This window comes from Triticum urartu, chromosome 7 (assembly GCF_003073215.2).
Source record: "Triticum urartu cultivar G1812 chromosome 7, Tu2.1, whole genome shotgun sequence".
NCBI classification, from domain to species: Eukaryota; Viridiplantae; Streptophyta; class Magnoliopsida; order Poales; family Poaceae; genus Triticum; species Triticum urartu.
This window is the reverse complement of record NC_053028.1, coordinates 389,735,214-389,755,899: the sequence shown is the minus strand read 5'-3', so window position 1 is coordinate 389,755,899 and position 20,686 is coordinate 389,735,214. Positions and strand designations below refer to the sequence as shown.

The 20,686-nt window shown below is 46.3% G+C and overlaps 1 protein-coding gene and 1 pseudogene across 1 annotated transcript; both read right to left on the bottom strand.

Moving 5' to 3' along the window:
* Nucleotides 1-11,442: 11,442 nt before the first annotated feature.
* LOC125518179 lies at nt 11,443-12,108 on the bottom strand (annotated as a pseudogene).
* A 2,164-nt stretch (nt 12,109-14,272) lies between these two features.
* On the bottom strand, nt 14,273-14,926 carry LOC125518182. The gene is given in 1 exon segment (XM_048683105.1): nt 14,273-14,926. A coding segment is annotated over 1 exon segment (654 nt).
* Between the last annotated feature and the right edge of the window lie 5,760 nt (nt 14,927-20,686).

Genomic DNA, 20,686 nt, shown 5'->3' with positions numbered 1-20,686 from the left:
AATATCATTTCTAAGGGAGATAATCTTAGCGGGAGGAAAATACTTAGAGATAAAAGCATCTTTGCACTTGTTCCAAGAATCAATACTATTTTTAGGCAAAGACGAAAACCAAGCTTTAGCATGATCTCTAAGCGAGAAAGGAAATAGCTTCAACTTAACAATATCATTATCCACATCTTTCTTCTTTTGCATATCACACAAATCAACGAAGCTATTTAGATGGGTAGCGGCATCTTCACTAGGAAGGCCGGAGAACGGATCTTTCATGACAAGATTCAGCAAGGCAGCATTAATTTCACAAGATTCAGCATCGGTAAGAGGAGCAATCGGAGTGCTAATAAAATCATTGTTGTTGGTATTGGTTAAGTCACACAAGTTAGTGTTATCTTGAGCCATCGTGACAAGCAAGCAATCCAACACACAAGCAAACAAAAAGCAAGCGGGCAAAAAGAGGCAAATCGAGAAAGAGAGGGAGGATAGAGAGAGAGGGCGCATAAAACGGCAAGGGTGAAGTGGGGAGAGGAAAACGAGAGGCAAATGGCAAATAATGTAATGCGGGAGATAAGGGTTGTGATGGGTACTTGGTATGTTGACTTTTGCGTAGACTCCCCGGCAAAGGCGCCAGAAATGGCTCATTGTCGGGAGTCAAATCTTGACTTGCGCGAACCTCCCCGGAAACGACGCCAGGAATTCTTCTTGCTACCACTTGAGCGCTGCGTTGGATTTCCTTGAAGAGGAAAGGATAATGCATCAAAGTAGCGTAAGTATTTCCCTCAGTTTTTGAGAACCAAGGTATCAATCTAGTAGGAGGTTGCGTGCACGTCCCTAGTACCTGCACAAAACAAATAACTCCTCGCAACCAACGCGATAAGGGGTTGTCAATCCCTTCACGGTCACTTACGAGAGTGAGATCTGATAGATATGATAAGATAATATTTTTGGTATTTTTGTGACAAAGATGCAAAGTAAAATAAAGGCAAAGTAAAAAGCAAAGGAAATAACTAAGTATTGGAAGATTAATATGATGAAGATAGACTCGGGGGCCATAGGTTTCACTAGTGGCTTCTCTCAAGAGCATAAGTATTTTACGGTGGGTGAATGAATTACTGTTGAGCAATTGACAGAATTGAGCATAGTTATGAGAATATCTAGGTATGATCATGTATATAGGCATCACGTCCGAGACAAGTAGATCGACTCCTGCCTGCATCTACTACTATTACTCCACTCATCGACCGCTATCCAGCATGCATCTAGAGTATTAAGTTCATGAAAATAGAGTAACACCTTAAGCAAGATGACATGATGTAGAGGGATAAATTCATGCAATATGACAAAAAAATCCATCTTGGTATCCTAGATGGCAACAATACAATACGTGCCTTGCTGCCCCTACTGTCACTGGGAAAGGACACCGCAAGATTGAACCCAAAGCTAAGCACTTCTCCCATTGCAAGAAAGATCAATCTAGTAGGCCAAACCAAACTGATAATTCGAAGAGACTTGCAAAGATAACCAATCATACATAAAATAATTCAGAGAAGATTCAAATATTGTTCATAGATAATGTTGATCATAAACCCACAAGTCATCGGTCTCAACAAACACACTGCAAAAATAAGATTACATAGAATAGATCTCCACAAGAGAGGGGGAGAACATTGTATTGAGATCCAAAAAGAGAGAAGAAGCCATCTAGCTAATAACTATGGACCCGAAGGTTTGAGGTAAACTACTCACACTTCATCGGAGAGGCTATGGTGTTGATGTAGAAGCCCTCCATGATGGATGCCCCCTCCGGCGGAGCTCTGGAATAGGACCCAAGATGGGATCTCGTGGATACAGGAAGTTACGACGGTGGAATTAGGGTTTTGGATCCGTATCTGATCGTTTGGGGGTATGTAGGTATATATAGGAGGAAGGAGTACGTCGGTGGAGCAACAGGGGGCCCACGAGGGTGGAGGGCGCGCCTGGGGGGGGGGTAGGCGTGCCCCCCTACCTCGTGGCCTCCTCCTTTGTTTCTTGACGTAGGGTCCAAGTCTCCTGGATCATGTTCGGTGAGAAAATCACATTCCCGAAGGTTTCATTCCGTTTGGACTCCGTTTGATATTCCTTTTCTTCGAAACCCTAAAATATGCAAAAAAACAACAATTGTGGGCTGGGCGTCCGGTTAATAGGTTAGTACCAAAAATAATATAAAAGTTGACAATAAAGCCCAATAATGTCCAAAACAGTAGATAATATAGCATGGAGCAATCAAAAATTATAGATACGCTGGAGACGTATCATGAGGCGACGAAGAAGCAGATTGAGGATGCGCTCACCCACCAGCCGATCAAGAACGTTGCTGGAGTGTAGGCAGAGAGCTTGAAGCGTGTTTTTTCGTCGCGTTGGGGCATGTGGTCTTTTGTACTTACATGAGTCTGTAAGGCATTTATGCGTTGCATTGTCGTCGTGTTGTTTTGTTCGTTGGTACATGTAGATGAGTAGGCTCTAGGCATGGATGTCACGTGTTAGCAGTAGGAGCACAGTTGTGCTTCCACCAGGGGCACTTCGTGGGGCCGCGGGAGCACGTTTTTGCTACACGTGCGTAGTTGTGGTCCATATGATTCCGGTTGCTCGTTCACATGGATAGGCATGCGAGTGGGTGTGTGTGTTTATAGACGTGCCTTCCTGGGAGATGATCCCTTGTAAGAGGCGTGGAAGTGTAGTCACGCGAGGCACGGTTTTAATACGAGCTGGCGTTCCTCCCTCGCTGTTGTGTGTGTCTGGTTTTAATACTAAGTTGCGTCACGCTTCTTTTATTAGAAGCACGGGCGTGAAGTGAATATAGCCACGGTTCTGTACCAGGTAGCGACATGAGTTGTGTATTGACAATGGCTTCGTGGTACTGTTAAGGGACACAGGCACGGGCGTGAAGCGCTAAGAGGCATGGTGCCATATAATATATAGTCACGCTCCCCTATGTTTCTATTCCGAGTGTTCCATCCACTCGATCAGAAGCAGAGGCACGGCCAGTGAGCCCATAGAGGCATAACTTTTCATTACGCACAGTCACGTTCGTTTCTTTAACCCAGTGGAATGGGTTGAGACGCCAACACTTACTGTTGACTCTATGAGGCACCGAATGGCCTATGTGAGAGACGTTGTTTTTAAAAGCTTGTTTCCTTGTTTTCAAAAGCACAGTCACACTTCTTTGTTGATGTTTCGTATATTACTCGATAAAGGCGTGGACTCGATTAGATGGAGAGGCACGGGCATGGTGTGGTATTATATAGAGTCGCGCTCGTCTGTGTTTGTGTTCTGAATAATCCCATTGACTCGATCAGATGGAAAACCAGCGGAAAAGCACTGTTTGGTCTTACCCACAGTCACGTTCCTTTCTTCAATTGCGGAAACCCAGCGGAAAGGGTTTAGATGTGAACACTCACTGTTTACTCGGTGAGTCACGGAATGGCTTGTTTGAGAGAAGCTGCTGTGGTGTATTCTTTGCACGGTGGTGGGTCCTAGGAAGTGACAGCGTGGTATTGTGAAGAGACATGTTATGTTGTTTTCGTGTTCCAAATGATTCTGTTGAATCGTTCGCAACGACAGGCACATCCGTGCAGCGCAGAGAGGCATGGTTATGCTTTTCCAAGAGTCACATTCATGTGTTTATCGCGGAAACCCAACGGTTCCACGGGCGTCTCTTCGTACCTCGGGAGTGAACGCCATGTGGCGCCACTCCAGAAACCTAATGGTCTGACAGGCATCTCCTTCGGTGACGCCGCTCTGGCTCGTCGCCCGAGGCCAGGCTCCGGCTATTTAAGGCGGATGGACATAGTCTCGAAACCCTAGCCACATTCTACTCCTCCCTTCGTCCGCCGCCAGGCCTTCCATTCCTCTTGCTCATCTCTATTCACTGACCATCTTTGCCATGGCTGGGCAGAAGGAGACTACTGCGGACCGCCGTGCCCTGTTGCGGGAGGAGATCCCGGCTCGCGAGGGTTGCTCGTCTGTAAGTTCACCCTGTTTCTGCTTCTCCTTCATTATTTTTTTCTTTCTTTTGGCTGCTTTGATTTAGTTTGTGAAACATGAATTATTGTGGTCAGCTGACTCCTAATTTGATGCGGGTGTGTCTTACTGATACTGATTTATAGTCAGTTGGAGCTACTCTCATTAACCTGCTCAATGGGATGAATGCATTGGTTTCAATTACAAAGGTTGATAGAACGTACAAGGAGTTGCTGGAGGTCACCTATGAGTGGCAGCAGTTCTACCAGGAAACAAGAGAAGATTTGGAGAAGGCTAATGCCAGGATTGTAGAAATGACGGCTGTGAGGAGCAATCTCCTTGAAGAGCACACCCGGTCGTTGGAGGAATTGACGTCAGCCATGAAGCAACATGAAGAGAATATGAAGGCGCTGAAGGAGGAGATTGATGAACTGCGCCGGGAGCAAACCAACAAGGTCGGTGGGGACTAGATATACAGCAGCGTCCCTGGTTGTTGTGTGCGTCTGGTGTTGTTAAGCAGTGGAGTGGAGTTTCTTACCTTGTCTTGTGAAATTTCGCTGTCAGCTACTTTGTTAACAAAATGTATTTTGGTTTCGAGTACCATTGTAATTAGGCGTCATTACTTATGATGCACGGGACGTGAAGTCTCTGCAGCCACGGTTGTGAACCTAGTATTGTAATGACTTGCGTACTGATGTAGGCGTGTATGTTCGTGGCTTTTGTGTGTTGCAGTGTTTTGGGTCACGGACACGGGCTTGCATCCCACAAATTGATGGTGTGGTTTTATATAGAGTCACGTTCACCTGTATTTGTGTTCGAAATGATTCTGTTGACTCGTTCAGAAAAATAGGCATGCACGCAGGTGAATCCCATGGGGGCATGGTTTCGTCTTTCGCATAGTCACATTCGTATGTTTATCATGGAAAGAAAGCAGAATGGGCTTAGATGTTAACGCTAGCTGTTTACTTTGTGAGTGGCCGATTCGAGAGTCGAGTTGTTTAAAAGCGTAAGTTCCTTGTTCTTAAAAGCCACGGTTCTGTACTAAGTTGCGTCACGCTTCTTTTATTAGAAGCACGGGCGTGAAGTGAATACAGCCGCGGTTCTGTACCAGGCAGCGACATGAGTTGTGTACTGACAATGGCTTAGTGGTACTGTTAAGGGACACAGGCATGGGCGTGAAGCGCTAAGAGGCATGGTGCCATATAATATAGAGTCACGCTCCCCTGTGTTTCCGTTCCGAGTGCTTCCGTCGACTCGATCAGAAGGAGAGGCACGACCGGTGAGCCCACAGAGGCATAGCTTTGCATTACACACAGTCACGTTCGTTTCTTTAACACAGCGGAATGGGTTGAGACTCCAACACTTACTGTTGAATCTGTGAGGCACCGAATGGCCTATGTGAGAGATGCTGTTTTTAAAAGCTTATTTCCTTGTTTTCAAAAGCACAATCACGCTTCTTTCTTGATGTTTCGTATATTACTCGATAGAGGTGTGGACTTGATTAGATGGGAGAGGCACGGGCATGGTGTGGTATTATATAGAGTCATGCTCGTCTGTGTTTGTGTTCCGAATAATTCCGTAGACTCGATCAGATGGAAACCGAGCATAAAGGCACCGTTTGGTCTTACCCACAGTCACGTTCTTTCTTTAATTGCGGAAACCCAACAGAAAGGGTTCAGATGTGAACACTCACTGTTTACTCGGTGAGGCACGGAATGGCTTGTTCGAGAGAAGTTGCTATGGTGTATTCTTTGCACGGTGGTGGGTCCCAGGAAGTGACGGCGTGGTATTGTGAAGAGTCACGTTATGTTGTTTTCGTGTTCCAAATGATTCCATTGAACCGTTCGCAACGACAGGCACATCCGTGCAGCGCGGAGAGGCATGGTTATGCTTTTCCAAGAGTCACATTCGTGCGTCTATCGCGGAAACCCAACGGTTCGACGGGCGTCTCTTCGTATTCGGGTGTGAACGCCACATGGCGCCGCTCCAGAAACCTAATGGTCCGACGGGCATCTCCTCCAGTGACGCCGCTCTGGCTCGTCGCCCGAGGCCAGGCTCCGGCTATTTAAGGTAGACGGACGGAGTCTCGAAACCCTAGCCACATTCTACTCCTCCCTTCGTCCGCCGCCAGGCCTTCCATTCCTCTTACTCATCTCTATTCACTGACCATCTCCGCCATGGCTGGGAAGAAGGAGACTACTCTGGACCGCCGTGCCCTGTCGCAGGAGGAGATCCCGGCTCGCGAGGGTTCCTCGTCTGTAAGTTCACCCTGTTTCTGCTTCTCCTTCATTCGTTTTTTCTTTCTTTTGACTACTTTGATTTAGTTTGTGAAACATGAATTATTATGGTCAGCTGACTCCTAATTTGATGGGGGTGTGTCTTGCTGATACTTATTTACAGTCAATTGGAGGTAGGGTTAGTCTGCGTCATAGTCTTGAACAGAAGTCCCCTGCTGTAGAATTGGGGAGTAGCTGTGGCTGGAGAGAGAAGGGAATGGTAAGCGGGGCGGCGACGGCAACTGCTGTGAGGTCCTTGTTAGTTACTCTCAATAATCTGGTCGATGAGATGAATGCTTTGGTTTCAATTCCAAAGGCTGACAAAACATACAAGCAGCTGTTGGAGATCACCTACGCGTGGAAGAAGCTTTGCGAGGAAAAAAAGGAAGATTTGGAGAGGGGGAATGCCAGGATCATAGAAATTACGGCTGAGACGTGAAATCTTCTTGAAGATCACATCCGGTCGTTGCAGGAATCGGCCACAGCCATGAAGCGACATGATGAGAATATGAAGGCGCTGAAGAAGGAGATTGATGAACTGCGTCGGGAGCAAACCAGCAACAAGGTCGGTGGGGACTAGGTATACAGCATCGTCCCTGGTTGTTGTGTGCATCTGGTGTTGTTAAGCAGTGGAGTGGAGTTTCTTACCTTGTCTTGTGAAATCTCGTTGTCAGCCACCTTGTTAACAAAATGTATTTTGGTTTCGAGTACCATTGTAATTAGGCGTCATTACTTATGATGCACGGGACGTGAAGTCTCTGCAGCCACGGTTGTGAACCTAGTATTGTAATGACTTGCGTACTGATGTAGGCGTGTATGTTCGTGGCTTTTGTGTGTTGCAGTGTTTTGGGTCACGGACACGGGCTTGCATCCCACAAATTGATGGTGTGGTTTTATATAGAGTCACGTTCACCTGTATTTGTGTTCGAAATGATTCTGTTGACTCGTTCAGAAAAATAGGCATGCACGCAGGTGAATCCCATGGGGGCATGGTTTCGTCTTTCGCATAGTCACATTCGTATGTTTATCATGGAAAGAAAGCAGAATGGGCTTAGATGTTAACGCTAGCTGTTTACTTTGTGAGTGGCCGATTCGAGAGTCGAGTTGTTTAAAAGCGTAAGTTCCTTGTTCTTAAAAGCCACGGTTCTGTACTAAGTTGCGTCACGCTTCTTTTATTAGAAGCACGGGCCTGAAGTGAATACAGCCGCGGACGATGACTTGTGCACTGACGATGTCATGGACATTCGTGGTAGTGTTAAGGGTCAGAGGCACGGGCGTGAAGTGCTAGAAGGCATGCTGCCGTATAATATAGAGTCACTTTCCCGTGTGTTTGAGTTCCGAATGATTCCGTCGACTCGATCAGACGGAGAGGCACGAGCGTTCATCGCACAAAGGCACCATCAGGTTCTTTCTTTAATTGGGGAGACCCACCGGAATTGGTTCAGATGTGAACACCCACTGTTTACTCTGTGAGGCACGGAATGGCCTATTCGAGAGACTGTGGTGCGGTATATTCTTCGCATGGTCATGGGTCCCAGGAAGGCACGGTGTGGTATTATGTAGAGTGACGTTAGTTTGTCTTGGTGTTCTAGATGGCGTGGTTTTATATAGAGTCACATTCGCCTGTATTTGCGTTCGAAATGATTTCGTTGACTCGTTCAGAAGAAGAGGCATGGACATGAATTCCATGAGGGCATGGTTGGGTCTGTCGGGGAGTCATGTTTCGTAAGTTTATTGCTGAAACAAAGCGGAATGGGTTTAGATGTTAACGCTAAATGTTTACTTTGCGAGTGGCCGGTTCGAGAGTCGAGGTGTTTAAAAGCGTAATTTCCTTGTTTTTAAAAGCCACAGCTCTGTGCTGAGTTGTGTGGCACTTCTTTTATTAGAAGCACGGGCGTGAAGTGACTACAGCTACGTTTCTGTACCAGGTAGCAACATGACTTGTGCACTGACAATGGCGTGGATGTTCATGGCAGTGTTAAGGGTCACAGGCACAGGCGTGAAGCGCTAAAAGGCATGCTGCCGTATAATATAGAGTCACGCTCCCGTGTGTTTGTGTTCCAAATGATTCCGTTGACTCGATCAGACGGAGAGGCACCGCCGTTCAGCGCACAAAGGTTCTTTAATTGGGGAGACCCAGCGGAATTGGTTCATATGTGAATACCCACTGTTTACTCTGTGAAGCACAAAATGGCCTATTCGAGAGACGCTGGTGTGGTATATTCGTCGCACGGTCATGGGTCCCAGGAAGGCACAACGTCGCATTGTGTAGAGTGATGTTAGTTTGTCTTGGTGTTCCAAATGATTCTGTTGAATCTTTCGCACTGAAAGGCACAACTATGAAGTCAGGAGAGGCACGGTTATGCGTTACACAGAGTCACATTCGTGTGTTGATTGCAGAAACCCCACCGTTCGACGGGCGTCTCCTCGTATTCGGTGTGAACGCCGCATGGGCACCGCTCTGGAAACCCAAGGGTCCGATGGGCGTTTCCTCCGGTGACGCCACTCTGGAGGAGGTGGAGGTATTTAATAGAGTGAACGCCACGTGTCGGCGATGCGGAATCCAAAATGACCAACGGCCGTCTCATCTGTCGGCGAAGTGAACGCCGCGTGTCACCATTCCGGCTCATTGCCCGAGGTCAAGGAGCAGTTATTTAAGCCGAGCGGTGTCCGCCACCACTAGACATCATCCTGCTTCTCCCTCTTTCGCCGGCAATCTTAGGAAATTATCCATCTTTCTGTTTTCGTTTGTGACGTTCCCTGCCATGGTTCGACACAAGATAACTACTTATGCGATGCTTACTCCCGAGCGTCACTTTCAGTTGCAGGAGGACATCCGTTCGAGGCGCGCCGCTCGGGTCACAGCGGGCATGTCTCCGGACTCGCTGGGGCCGGAGGAGATTGGGGAGGTGGAGGAAGTGGAGGGGGATGCGTCGGAGCTCATGCAGGGAGTTGATCCAGTGGGGGGAGATGTGATGGAGGAAGAGGAGGGGGTGATCCAGTGGGGGGAGATGTGATGGAGGAAGAGGAGGGGGGTGATCCAGTGGGGGGAGATGTGCTGGAGGAAGAGGAAGGGGGTGACGAGGATGAGGAGGACGACGAGGAAGGCGTGGACGAGGATGACGAGGACGACGAGGAAGGCATGGACGAGGATGTGGAGGACGACGAGGAAGGTCTGGACGAGGACGACGAGGACGACGAGGAAGGCGTGGACGAGGACGACAAGGAAGGCGTGGACGAGGATGACGAGGACGACGAGGAAGGCGTGGACGAGGATGACGAGGACGACGAGGAAGGCGTGGACAAGGATGACGAGGAAGGCGCGGACGAGGATGAAGAGGACGGCGAGGAGGGAGATGACGAGAACGACGAGGAGGCTGGTGACGAGGAAGACGAGGACGACAAGGAGTGGGGTGACGAGGAAGATGAGGCGGAGTTCTATCTCGGTGAGTCGGCCTTGATGGCGGAGCAGACCGCTATCCTGGAGTCCATCCAAGATGAGGCGTATGTGGAGTCCAACCGGCGCTTCCTCCGGGAAGAACAGGCGAAGACCGATGTGCTCTTCGACAAGCTGGATGCCGAGCAGGAGGCGGAGGCCAACGACGTCGATGTTAGAATGGAGATAGTGGACATCTCCGATGACGGGGAGTAGTGTAGTTTTGTTGGTAGATGTTTGCTTTTCCATGGTTTTTATGCTTTCCATGTTTTGTATGCCTGTAAAGGTTGAACAATGTCAAGCAATCGTCGATGTCAGAACGGAGACAGTTTTGTTTCCATGTCAAGCAATCGTGTTTTGTTCTTAAGTAGTAGTACTACCCCATCCCAAAATAAATGTGTCAACTTTGTAGTAACTTCGTACCAGGCAGTACAATTCACATTGTACTGGTTAGTACAAGGTTGAGCCAATTAATTTTTGAAGGAAGGTGTATGTTTTATTACAATTTGCAGTTTCCAGTACCATATTTGGGTCGGAAGGCGTGTGTTTTATTACACTGTATTGTTTTATTATAGATTGCAGTTTTAGGTACAAAATAAACATCTCAACTAGGGCACATATTTGATTCTAGAGATTTCAGTGTGGTTAGATTTGAATATGGTTCCAACATGGTTAGATTCTAGGGAGGTACTCAACAACATGCGCAAAAAAGCCACAGATGTGCTTCTGAGAAGACCGTCTTGCATGGTTTTACCGCAAGATGGGATTCGACATTTATTAAGGACATTCCGGGTTTTATAAGTGTAGAAAGAATTGTTTTTCACTTATATGTTGTGTGGCAGAGGCACGGCTATTACTTTTGTGAGGGGCATGAATGTACCGATGGAATGGGCACGGTCACGTATGAAATAGGTGTAAGGTGGTCCCTAGTGTCTCCTTAATGTATCATCTATATACCTCACTATTACAAGCACGATCATCGTTCTTGTGGAGGCACGGAGGTGAAGGATGGATCCTTTGCCTCTGCGATAGTCACATCCCATATTAAGAAGGAAGCAAATGTTCACAGATCCGATACGTCGGAAGCTGGCCGTAAGGCACGCTCCTGCCTCTGTGTTTCGATGATGTCACGTTTAGTGCCAGGGGGTGGATGTAATGCTCGGTTTGCTGATGTTTTTGTTGTCAGCAACTTTCTTAACATGTTACACACGACAGAGGTACGGTTTTACCCGACGTAGAGGCACGCACGTAACAAACTGGAGGAACGGACGTGATTCTAAGGGAGGTATGGACGCGAAAGGATCGTGATGCAAGGACGTGAAGGTGTGCCTCTGCTTTAAAGAAACTTTCACTGATACGTTTTCATTGCAGGGGGCATGGACTATGAGCTCCATGTGTTTTCAAAGGTATTAGGCCTCATTAATGAACTTATCAGAGAGAAGGTGAATCTTTTGGTTGACGTCCAGAATGTTGCGTAAAATGACGTGAAGCCAAGTTACGCACGGTCCCCTTGGTATCAGAGGCACATAGGCACATAAGTTCCTATTGTGGTGCACTAGAAATAAACTTGTGCAAAAGACATGTAAACTGCAAGCAAACTACAAGGTTAACTGCGACACAAGCAAACCTAAATTTATAACAAGAAAAGGACAGTCTTGAGCGAAAGCAAATCTAATGAGAAATCAAGAATGGCATGAGCAATGTTCTAGATACTTTTGTTGGCCGGGACAACCTGCTTCAGTAGTCGTAGTTGCCACAGGACCTAGCACGCTTCCTAGTCTGCTCCTTGTCGAGTTTTGCTCGGCGAAGCCCTTCCTGGATGATGGTGAGGCGGCTCCATATCTCGTACGTAGCGTAAGCATCCTTTGCCACGTACTCGATGTGCCTCATGGACAGGGGCAAGCACGCCCAGCGGCTGCGTTCTGCGTTGGTGAGCTCTACATCGTGGACAAGGATGCCTGAGACGTCCCCAAGGGAGTCCAGAGGCTTGTTAGCTGTAGGAACCCTCCATTCCTTCTGGATGTCGACGAAGTGGGCGATCTCCAGTCCGACGCGGCCGAGCATCTCTATGTCGCTGTCGATGGAGAAGCCAACAAACGTGTACCTGGGGTCCGCGAGGAAGTTTTCAAACTTGGTGCAGTTCTTGTCGGCCGCGCTTAGTTGGAAGAGCAGCACCGAACGATCCTTGCCGATGGAGAGCTGGACGAGGGCGGGTTTCTGATCTTCGCCATGGTTGCTAGTGTACTTCACATCAACTCCGACGATCTTGTGGCACTCAAACTGGAGGTGTCGCTCGTACTGCTCAATGGTGGTCGCCGCCTTGTGCAAGTCATTGGTGCGGATCACGTGCAACTTTGTGTTGCCGTGAGCCTACACCTCCATGAATTCCCTAGTGAATACCATGGCCTGGAGCAGTTGGTCCTCCTGCAACCTAGTTTTTTGTGGGGAACAATGAGTGGGAGCGCAATGGCAATTTATGTTGTTTGTGTGTGAGAAGGCCGCATCGGGAGTCTAAATTTAAGGGCGGGGAAGTGGCAGAGGAGTGCACGATCTCACTGTCGATGCGATTGTGCACATCGTGGGTTCTGGATCGTGGTTTTTCTTTATAAAAAATAAAAATAAAATCAGCACTTATGTTTTTAACAACTGTCGTATCTCCAGCAAGTCGTGGAGATGATCGTTGTCTTGCGTAGTTTGCTGTCAAATGTTAACTCTTATAATTTATCTCGTGAGGTATGCAGGGGCAATATGTAGAGGCACAAGTCTCTGACCAAGAGAAACATGCTTCAAGTGGCTGGTTTAACTCTCAGACACATGGGCGTGGTACATTCATTGGGAGTGGCAATTGTTTTCAGTGATACATTCGCTGGTAGGAGTAGTGCTGTGTTTCTTCAGAGGCACTATTGTGTGTCCGTGTTGCAACTGACACTACGAGATGGTCAAAAAGAACGAGAAGCAACGAGAGGCGTGGACATGCAGCTGCAAGAAGCACTCATACAACGGGAGGTGCAACAAGAGGCACAAATACGATGCTACATGAGGCACGAAAATGAAGCTACGTGATTGCACGGATGTCAATTCTTGCTATGGTACTATGTGATGCACGGGCACGAACAAATAGCCGTGCACTCAACTACATGCATAAAAAGCCATAGATGTGTTTCTGAGAAGCACCGGCCTCCATGGTTTTACCGCAAGGTGGGATTCGACATTTATCCAGGGCATTCCGAGTTTTACAAGTGTAGGAAGAATCATTTTTCACTTATATGTTCTGTGGCAGAGGCACGACTATTACTTGTGTGACGAAGGAATGTACGTCGAATGTACGTGACGTGAGGATTGACAATAGGCATCCGTTACTGTTTTTCCGGAATATTTTCCAATTAACTGCGAGAGGCATGAATGTGCTGATGGAAAAGGCACAGTCATGTATGAAATAGTTGCAAGGTCGTCCCTACGGTGTCTTATACGCTTTACAGTTACAAGCACGGTCGTCGTTCTTGTCGAGGCACGGAGGTGAATGATGGAGCCTATGCCTCTGCAATAGTCACGTCCCATATTAAGAAGGAAGCAAATATTCATAGACCAGATACGTCGGAAGCTGGCCATAAGGCACGCTCCTGCCTCTGCGTTTTCGGTGACGTCATGTTTAGTGCCAGCGGGGTCGATGTAATGCTCGGTTTTCTGATTTTTTTGTTGTCAGCAACTTTCTTAACTTGTTACGCACGACAGAGGTACGGTTTTACCCAACGAACTGGAGGCACGAACGTGATTCTAAGGGAGGTAGGGACACGAAGGATCGTGATGCAAGCACGTGAAGGTGTGCCTCTGTTTTCAAGAAGCTTTCATTGACACGTTTTCATTGCGGGGCCATGGCCTATGAGTTCCATGTGTCTTCGAAGGCATTCGGCCTTATTAACGGACGTGAAGCCAATTTACGCACGGTCCCCATAGGAGTGGAGGCACAGAAGTGCCTTCGTGGGTGTTTTAAGTAGTTGGTGTTATTGACGGATAATCGTGCCTCTGTAGTGTTCTTCTCTGAGGGTCACGGGCGTAAGAAATGTTTTCTGAGGAGAATAAACACCTAACTACCTCTGTATTCAAATTGTTTTTCTTAAGTGTTCCATATGAACGATTTTTAATATTTGTGTGTGCAATGGTTTGTTAGAACATTGTGCACTGCTTTTAGGAGCATTCTGTAATTGTTGTCCCTGCATTTCGATGCTGCATCCACAAAGGTACTAGTGCATTGCATGCTCGTCATTTTTGTGGATTGCTATGTGTACCTGCTCTGTGCGTTACGCTAATCGTATAGTATCTGTACTGTGTTTATATTTTTCAGTTCACGCCAATCTATTCTAATAATAGAAAACTGCAACATTGCACTGGAAATAAACTTGTTCAGAAGATATGTAAACTGGAAGCAAACTACAAGGTTAACTGTGACATAAGCAAATCTAAATTTAGAACAAGAAAACGGCAGTCTTGAGAGAAAGCAAATCTAACGAGAAATCTAGAATGGCATGAGCAGTCTTCTAGATACTTTTCTTGGCCGGGACCACCTGCTTCAGTAGTCGTAGTCGCCCCAGGACCTTGTGCGCTTCCTGGACTGCTCCTTCTCGAGTTTTTCCCGGCGGAGGCCTTCCTGGATGATGGTGAGGCGGCTCCATATCTTGTACGCAGCATAAGCATCTTTTGCCGCGTACTCGATGTGCCTCATGGGCAGGGGCATGAGCTTCTTCTTCATGTTGTTGTAGTAGTCGTGGACAAGGATGCTTGAGACATCCCCAAGGGAGTCTAGAGGCTTGGTACCTGTAGGCACCCTCCATTCCTTTTGGATGTCGACGAAGTGGGCGATCTCCAGTCCGACGCGCCCGAGCATCTCTATGTCGTCGTCGATGGAGAAGCCAGCAAACGTGTATCTGGGGTCGGCAAGGAAGTTGTCGAACCTGGTGCAGTTCTTGTCGGCGGCGCTCAGTTGGAAGAGCAGCACCGAATGATCCTTGCCGACGGAGAGTTGGACGAGGGCTGGTTTCTGATCTTCGCCAACGTCGTTGGTGTACTCCGCATCAACTCTGACGATCTTGTTGCGCTCGAATTCGAGGTGTCACTCGTACTACTCGATGGTGGTCGCCGCCTTGTGCAAGTCGTTGGTGTGGATCACGTGCAACTTGGTGTTGCTGTGGGCCTGCACCTCCATGAATTCCTTGGTGAATCCCATGGCCTGGAGCAGTTGGTCCTCCTGCAACCTGTTTTTTCATGGGGAACAATGAGTGGGAGCGCAATGGCGATTTCTGTTGTTTGTGTGTGAGAAGGCCGCGGCGGAAGTCTAAATTTAAGGGCGGGGAAGCGGCAAAGGAGTGCACGATCTCACTGTCGATGCGGTTGTGCACATTGTGGGTTCTGGATCGTGGTTTTGTCTCCCTGGCGGTGCGGTTGTGCACATCCTAGGTTTTTGATTGTGGTTTTTCTTTATAACAAATAAAAATAAAATCAACAGTTATGTTTTTAACAACCGTCATATCTCCAGCAAGTCGGGGAGATTGTCTTGTGTAGTTTGCTATCAAATGTTAACTCTTACAATTTATCTCGTGAGGCATGCAGGGGTAGTATGTAGAAGCACAAGTCTCTGACCAAGATAAGCATGCTTGAAGTGGCTGGTTTAACTCTCAGACACACGGGCGTGGTACATTCGCTAGTCGTGGCAATTGTTTTCAGTGATACATTCAGTTTGCTGTCAAATGTTAACTTTTTGCACTCTCGTTGTATAAGTGCTATGTTTTATCAGAGGCACTATTGTGTGTCCGTGTTGCAACCAACTCTATGAGATGGACAAAAAGAACGAGAAACAACGAGAGGTGTGGATATGCAGCTGCAAGAAGCACTCATACAACGAGAGGTGCAACAAGAGGCACATATACGATGCTACGTGAGGCACGGAGATGAAGCTATGTGATTGCACGGACGTCAATTCGTGCTATGGTGCTACGTGAGAGGCACGGGCACGAACAAATAGCCGTGCACTCAACTACATTCGCAAAAAGCCACAGATGTGTTTCTGAGAAGCACCGGCCTCCATGGTTTTACCGCAAGGTGGGATTCGACATTTATCAAGGGCATTCTGGGTTTTATATGTGTAGGAAGAATCGTTTTTCACTTATATGTTCTGTGGCAGAGGCACGGCTATTACTTGTGTGACGAAGGAATGTACGGCGAATGTACGCGACGTGAGGATTGACAATAGGCGTCCGTTACTGTTTTCCGGAATGTTTTCCAATTAACTGTGAGAGGAATGAATGTGCCGACGGAACAGGCATGGTCATGTCTGAAATAGTAGCAAGAAGGTGGTCCCTAAGGTGTCCTGAATGTATCACCTATATGCTTCACTGTTACAAGCACGGTTGTTATTCTTGTCGAGGCACGGTGTTGAGAGTCATGAATGTGCCGAAGCAACAGGCACAGTCATGTCTGAAGTAGTTGCAAGTACGAGATGGGCAGAAACACCGAGAAGAAACGAGGGGCGTGGGCATGCAGCTGCGAAACGCACTTATATAGCGAGAAGCACAGCTAGAGGCACAGGTACGATGCTATGTGATTGCATGGACGTCAATCCATGCCCATGTTCTATCAAATGTTTTAAGTGACAGTTTGTAAAGGCGTGGATGTTTAAGGTGACTGAGCCATAGGGGAAGGCGCTAGGTTTTTAGGAGAAGTGATGTGCGGTTGACAGAGGTGTATGCTTGTCCTCGACAAAACTACATGGCATGACGCTACTCTGCGGAGCACCATAGTGAAAAATATGTATACTACTGACGTGCGGAGCTAGCAACGTCACTAAACTATTCTGAAATATACTTCACCACAGCCATTCATCCTCCATTATTAGTCAGTGAATCCTTTTATTATTATCAGAGATAAATAAATTAACCCACGTAAGCGTTTCACCTTCTTTGACAGGGAATTTTCACCACCGTCCTCTTGGACATAATTATATGCTCAGTTACATACCATGACATAACTAAATAACAAAACTGGTGTGTACAGCCTGTTCAAAAAATAGACATAAATTACTGAACTAGGAAGTATAGCCACCGGCAATGCTCTATCAGGAAAGGTCGTTGATTATCATCCGCAACAGCTTCATGTTTCCCAATGTTGGCCACCGCTTTTCAATTGTGACAAGGACAACTGAACCAACCCTTTGCTGAGCTTCCCGGGCAAAATCTGAAAAACTGGTCACCTCCATTCTGCCGTCGATTCGTATGGAGTACGTTGTGCTCATGTCTATTGCATCATACATCTCTGTTAGGCTGATTCCACCGTTTTGAGGTAGATATCCTAGGTTCATCTTTAGAAGCCTCACAACGGTAGACGGAATTCTCTGCAGATTGTACCGATATTACTAGATAAAATCAATGTACAAGGACATAAAACATCAAAAATAGCAAACAAAACCATGGCAGTGGATCAAAACAAATAATTAGTGACTAACCAGACGACCATTTATGACATTGGTGACGTTTAGACGTTGCACAAAGGGTATGGTGGGGAAGTCGTCAGACTCAAACACATAGTATATCATCTGTCCAAATTGTCTGTATGAGAGGTTTACACCTCGACCGAACACTGTTTTCCCAATGTACGCCCTCTCCGAGTCATTTAGAAAATCAAGAGCTGCATGGAAAAAAATAACTCATTTTCAAACAAATTTCTTTAAACAGATGAACTCGGCATTTAAGTTTAAAAGGAATGGTTAAATTCAATGCATGTGATAAAGTTGGGATGATAATCAACAGAATTGCATAAAACGTTTTCAAAATAACTTTGACTGGAAGTATGCCATTCATTTAGTGGACAAGGGTAGGAGCACCAAAGTATGCTGATAAACGTAGTTGATAAAACAGGATGGAAGTTGGTGCACTTACCTAGTGATGGTTTGGGGAGGGGCATGTGACCTCCTCGAGAATCACTGAGTCTCAGATCTATCTCAATGGAAAGACTCCCAGTATCCAGTTTATGATGATTAGATCTCGATAATGAAGATCGTAGTCACTAATTAACTTTTCCCAGCCATGTCTATGAATTTTAGACCGGTTAGGTTCATCGGTGATGCAGATCTCATATGACAGATCCTCGTTGGTGATCAGTACTGGATTTCTTTGTTTTCCTTCTTCTTGAAATGCTTCCTCTTTCCACTGATAGATTGAAGAAGTGACTTGCTGCCTGCAATAGCATGTCACATACTGCGCAGGAAAAAATCTTACGAGGCATGTATAACCAAGACAGATAGCGCTTATCATACGTGTACCAATTGTTTTCAACATGTTGCTATTTGATAAAACAAGGTACATCAAAAATTGAGAACATATCATTAAATGCTTAAATGTAGGCATTCCATTCCAATAATATGGTAGAAACTTTTATTTCCTCCATCAGAAAGATACACTAGTTGGTAGTAACTGATGGGCAGCATGGGGTGGCAAACATTTCTCCTTACCAGGCATGTCTTGAAGCATCGAGGAAGATGCACTGTTATCGTGCTATGAAGAACGCCCGACTCCAATCCAGGGCAACCGAAGTTGGTACATATATCACAACACATGGTTTCCCCTGGAATACGTTGCAAAACAACAGTTATATGAAATTCTCAACACAAGGAAAATTTTATTATCTTGAAAAACTATTTGGTTAAACCACCATTTTTACATAAATAGTCGTTCACAAGCAATTTCCTAAAAAGACATGTGCACTGCTTTTGATTAGAAGGTGAACAGTAGATATGGGATATGTAACAACAGAGGAAATACGAATTTAATTAAATCAGTATTTTATTTTCCAAAAATGGTTGCTTAATTCATCACAATTCAGTATTGACTATTTTTAGAGCTGTTCACAATCTTGGTTGTCAATGTCAATCAGTGAAAGGATTTCTGCTGGTTGGTTTTAAAAGCAGCTTTAGCAAATGTATATTTCAAGACAAGACAAGCAAAAAGGAGAAACAATAGTTTATCATCAGGCAGCTCAAAGGAGTGTTTGTAACATTAAAATTATATGTAAATTCGTCAGAGCTGCACCCATCAACAACGTCATCCGCAACCATACGCCACCATCGCCAATGCCAAACACTGGAACATGTGTGGCTAGGTGGTTTTTGAAACAGGTGATCCATCAACGTTAACCTTGCCTCCAGTGTACATGACCCCAAACGCTATCCTCAAGCATAGACGCCGACTCCCAGTCAACAACACCCCGAACGCCGACCTCCAGCACCCTAAGCAATAGAGCTCAACATCTCGGACTTCCGGCCACCGCCGTTGTTTGCAAGACCTAACGGGCTTCAATTTAAACTACCAACCTCCCTCGGCGAAGTTCATCGCTCACCTGGGACTTGGACGCCGCAGGTCGCTGCAGCTCATAGCGTTCTCAAGCACAAACATCGACTCCCAATCAACCCCACCCCTAAGAGGCACTGATTTGGTTTAGATAACAACTTTTCAGGCAATTCCTAGCATAACAACGCAGATGCGTCACTTTCAAACATGGAGAGATGAAACCAACAGAGAGGAAAAAAGATCATAGCGAAAAATTCACATAGAAATTAAGAGAAAATGGACTAACCCTAGATCTAGAGGGAGAATCGAGAGAGAAGAGACGATGAACTCTATAGCGGGTGAGTGGGAGGGGGCGGTCTGGGTTGGCACAACACAGAACAGACAGTTATAATACACGCCTGCTCACTGACATGGGGCTATTGTACATCGGCAAAGACATTGGCTTATTAGGAGCATAGAGGCATGCACTGATGGCCCCAACACGCACGGACTTACATGCAAATAAGGCACGGCTTTGTTTCTGTTTTTCAAATTTTCTCAGCGAGGCGTTCACTGAGACAGGTTGTGCACGTCCATGACGCACGACCATGCTTCTGTTTTTCGAAGTATTTTTTCCCCTAACACAGTCTCTTGAAGGGACAGGGACGTGAAGCCACGGTGCGCATCATCCTGTAAGGATAAGAATGAGACGCACGGAGAGGCCTCTGTATTCTAAATGTTCTCAATGACGTGTTCATTGACAGACGCGCGGTCTTTAAGCAGTTGGCGCACGGTTGTACATGCGGACGACGCACAGACGTCTTTTGTGTTCTCCTAGTTGTTTTCGCATGACACGACCACTCCTAGTTGTGTTCTCCTAGTTGTTTTTGCATGACACGACCACTCCGAGGGACAGGGGAGTGAAGCCACGGTGCGCACGGTTCTGCAAGGAGAAAATGCACTGAAGTGCCTCTGTTTTCGTAACATTTTAAGTTGCTTGTTCACTGAGAGAGGCACGGGTGTATGTTTAAATGATGCAAGACCCTGCTACTATTTTCCAAATTGTTCATTTCTGACACGGTCTCTCGGAGGGACACGGTGTCTGCAATTAGAAGGGGCACGTAATCTTTCGCTTTCACGAATTCTTCGGATGCATGAGTTTTGTTCAATATGATAATGAGAATGGAAACCCAGCATCTAAAAAGTGATTGGAGGTTCGTTGCTGACCTTAAGTCATTATCACAGCATTCCAAATGTTTACAATGACGTGTTCACACGGACGTATGATTTTCACAACCTCTTGATGCACGTTCATTTCTTGTGGGGTGCACGGACGTCCTTCGGAGAGACGCGGTTGCAGCAGTTGCAGGTTTGCAATGGACTCATGTTGCTTTTAAAAGACAGAATTTCATGCCAAGCAACTGAGATAAACAAGAGGATACTAGTTTGATTTATGAGCATCTGTGTGAGCTGATTTTTTTATCATTGGGTCCAGAAACATATGATCGATTTTGAAAACATAAAGCACGTACATAATTGATATCATAAACGTTCATATCCCTAATTTTAAAAATATGAGCTTACCGCCTCAAGAAAAAAAGCTTATAGACGGTACGGTGCAAAATGAGTGAGAATTCATTGACCATGTTTACATAATGCCCTCATTCAAT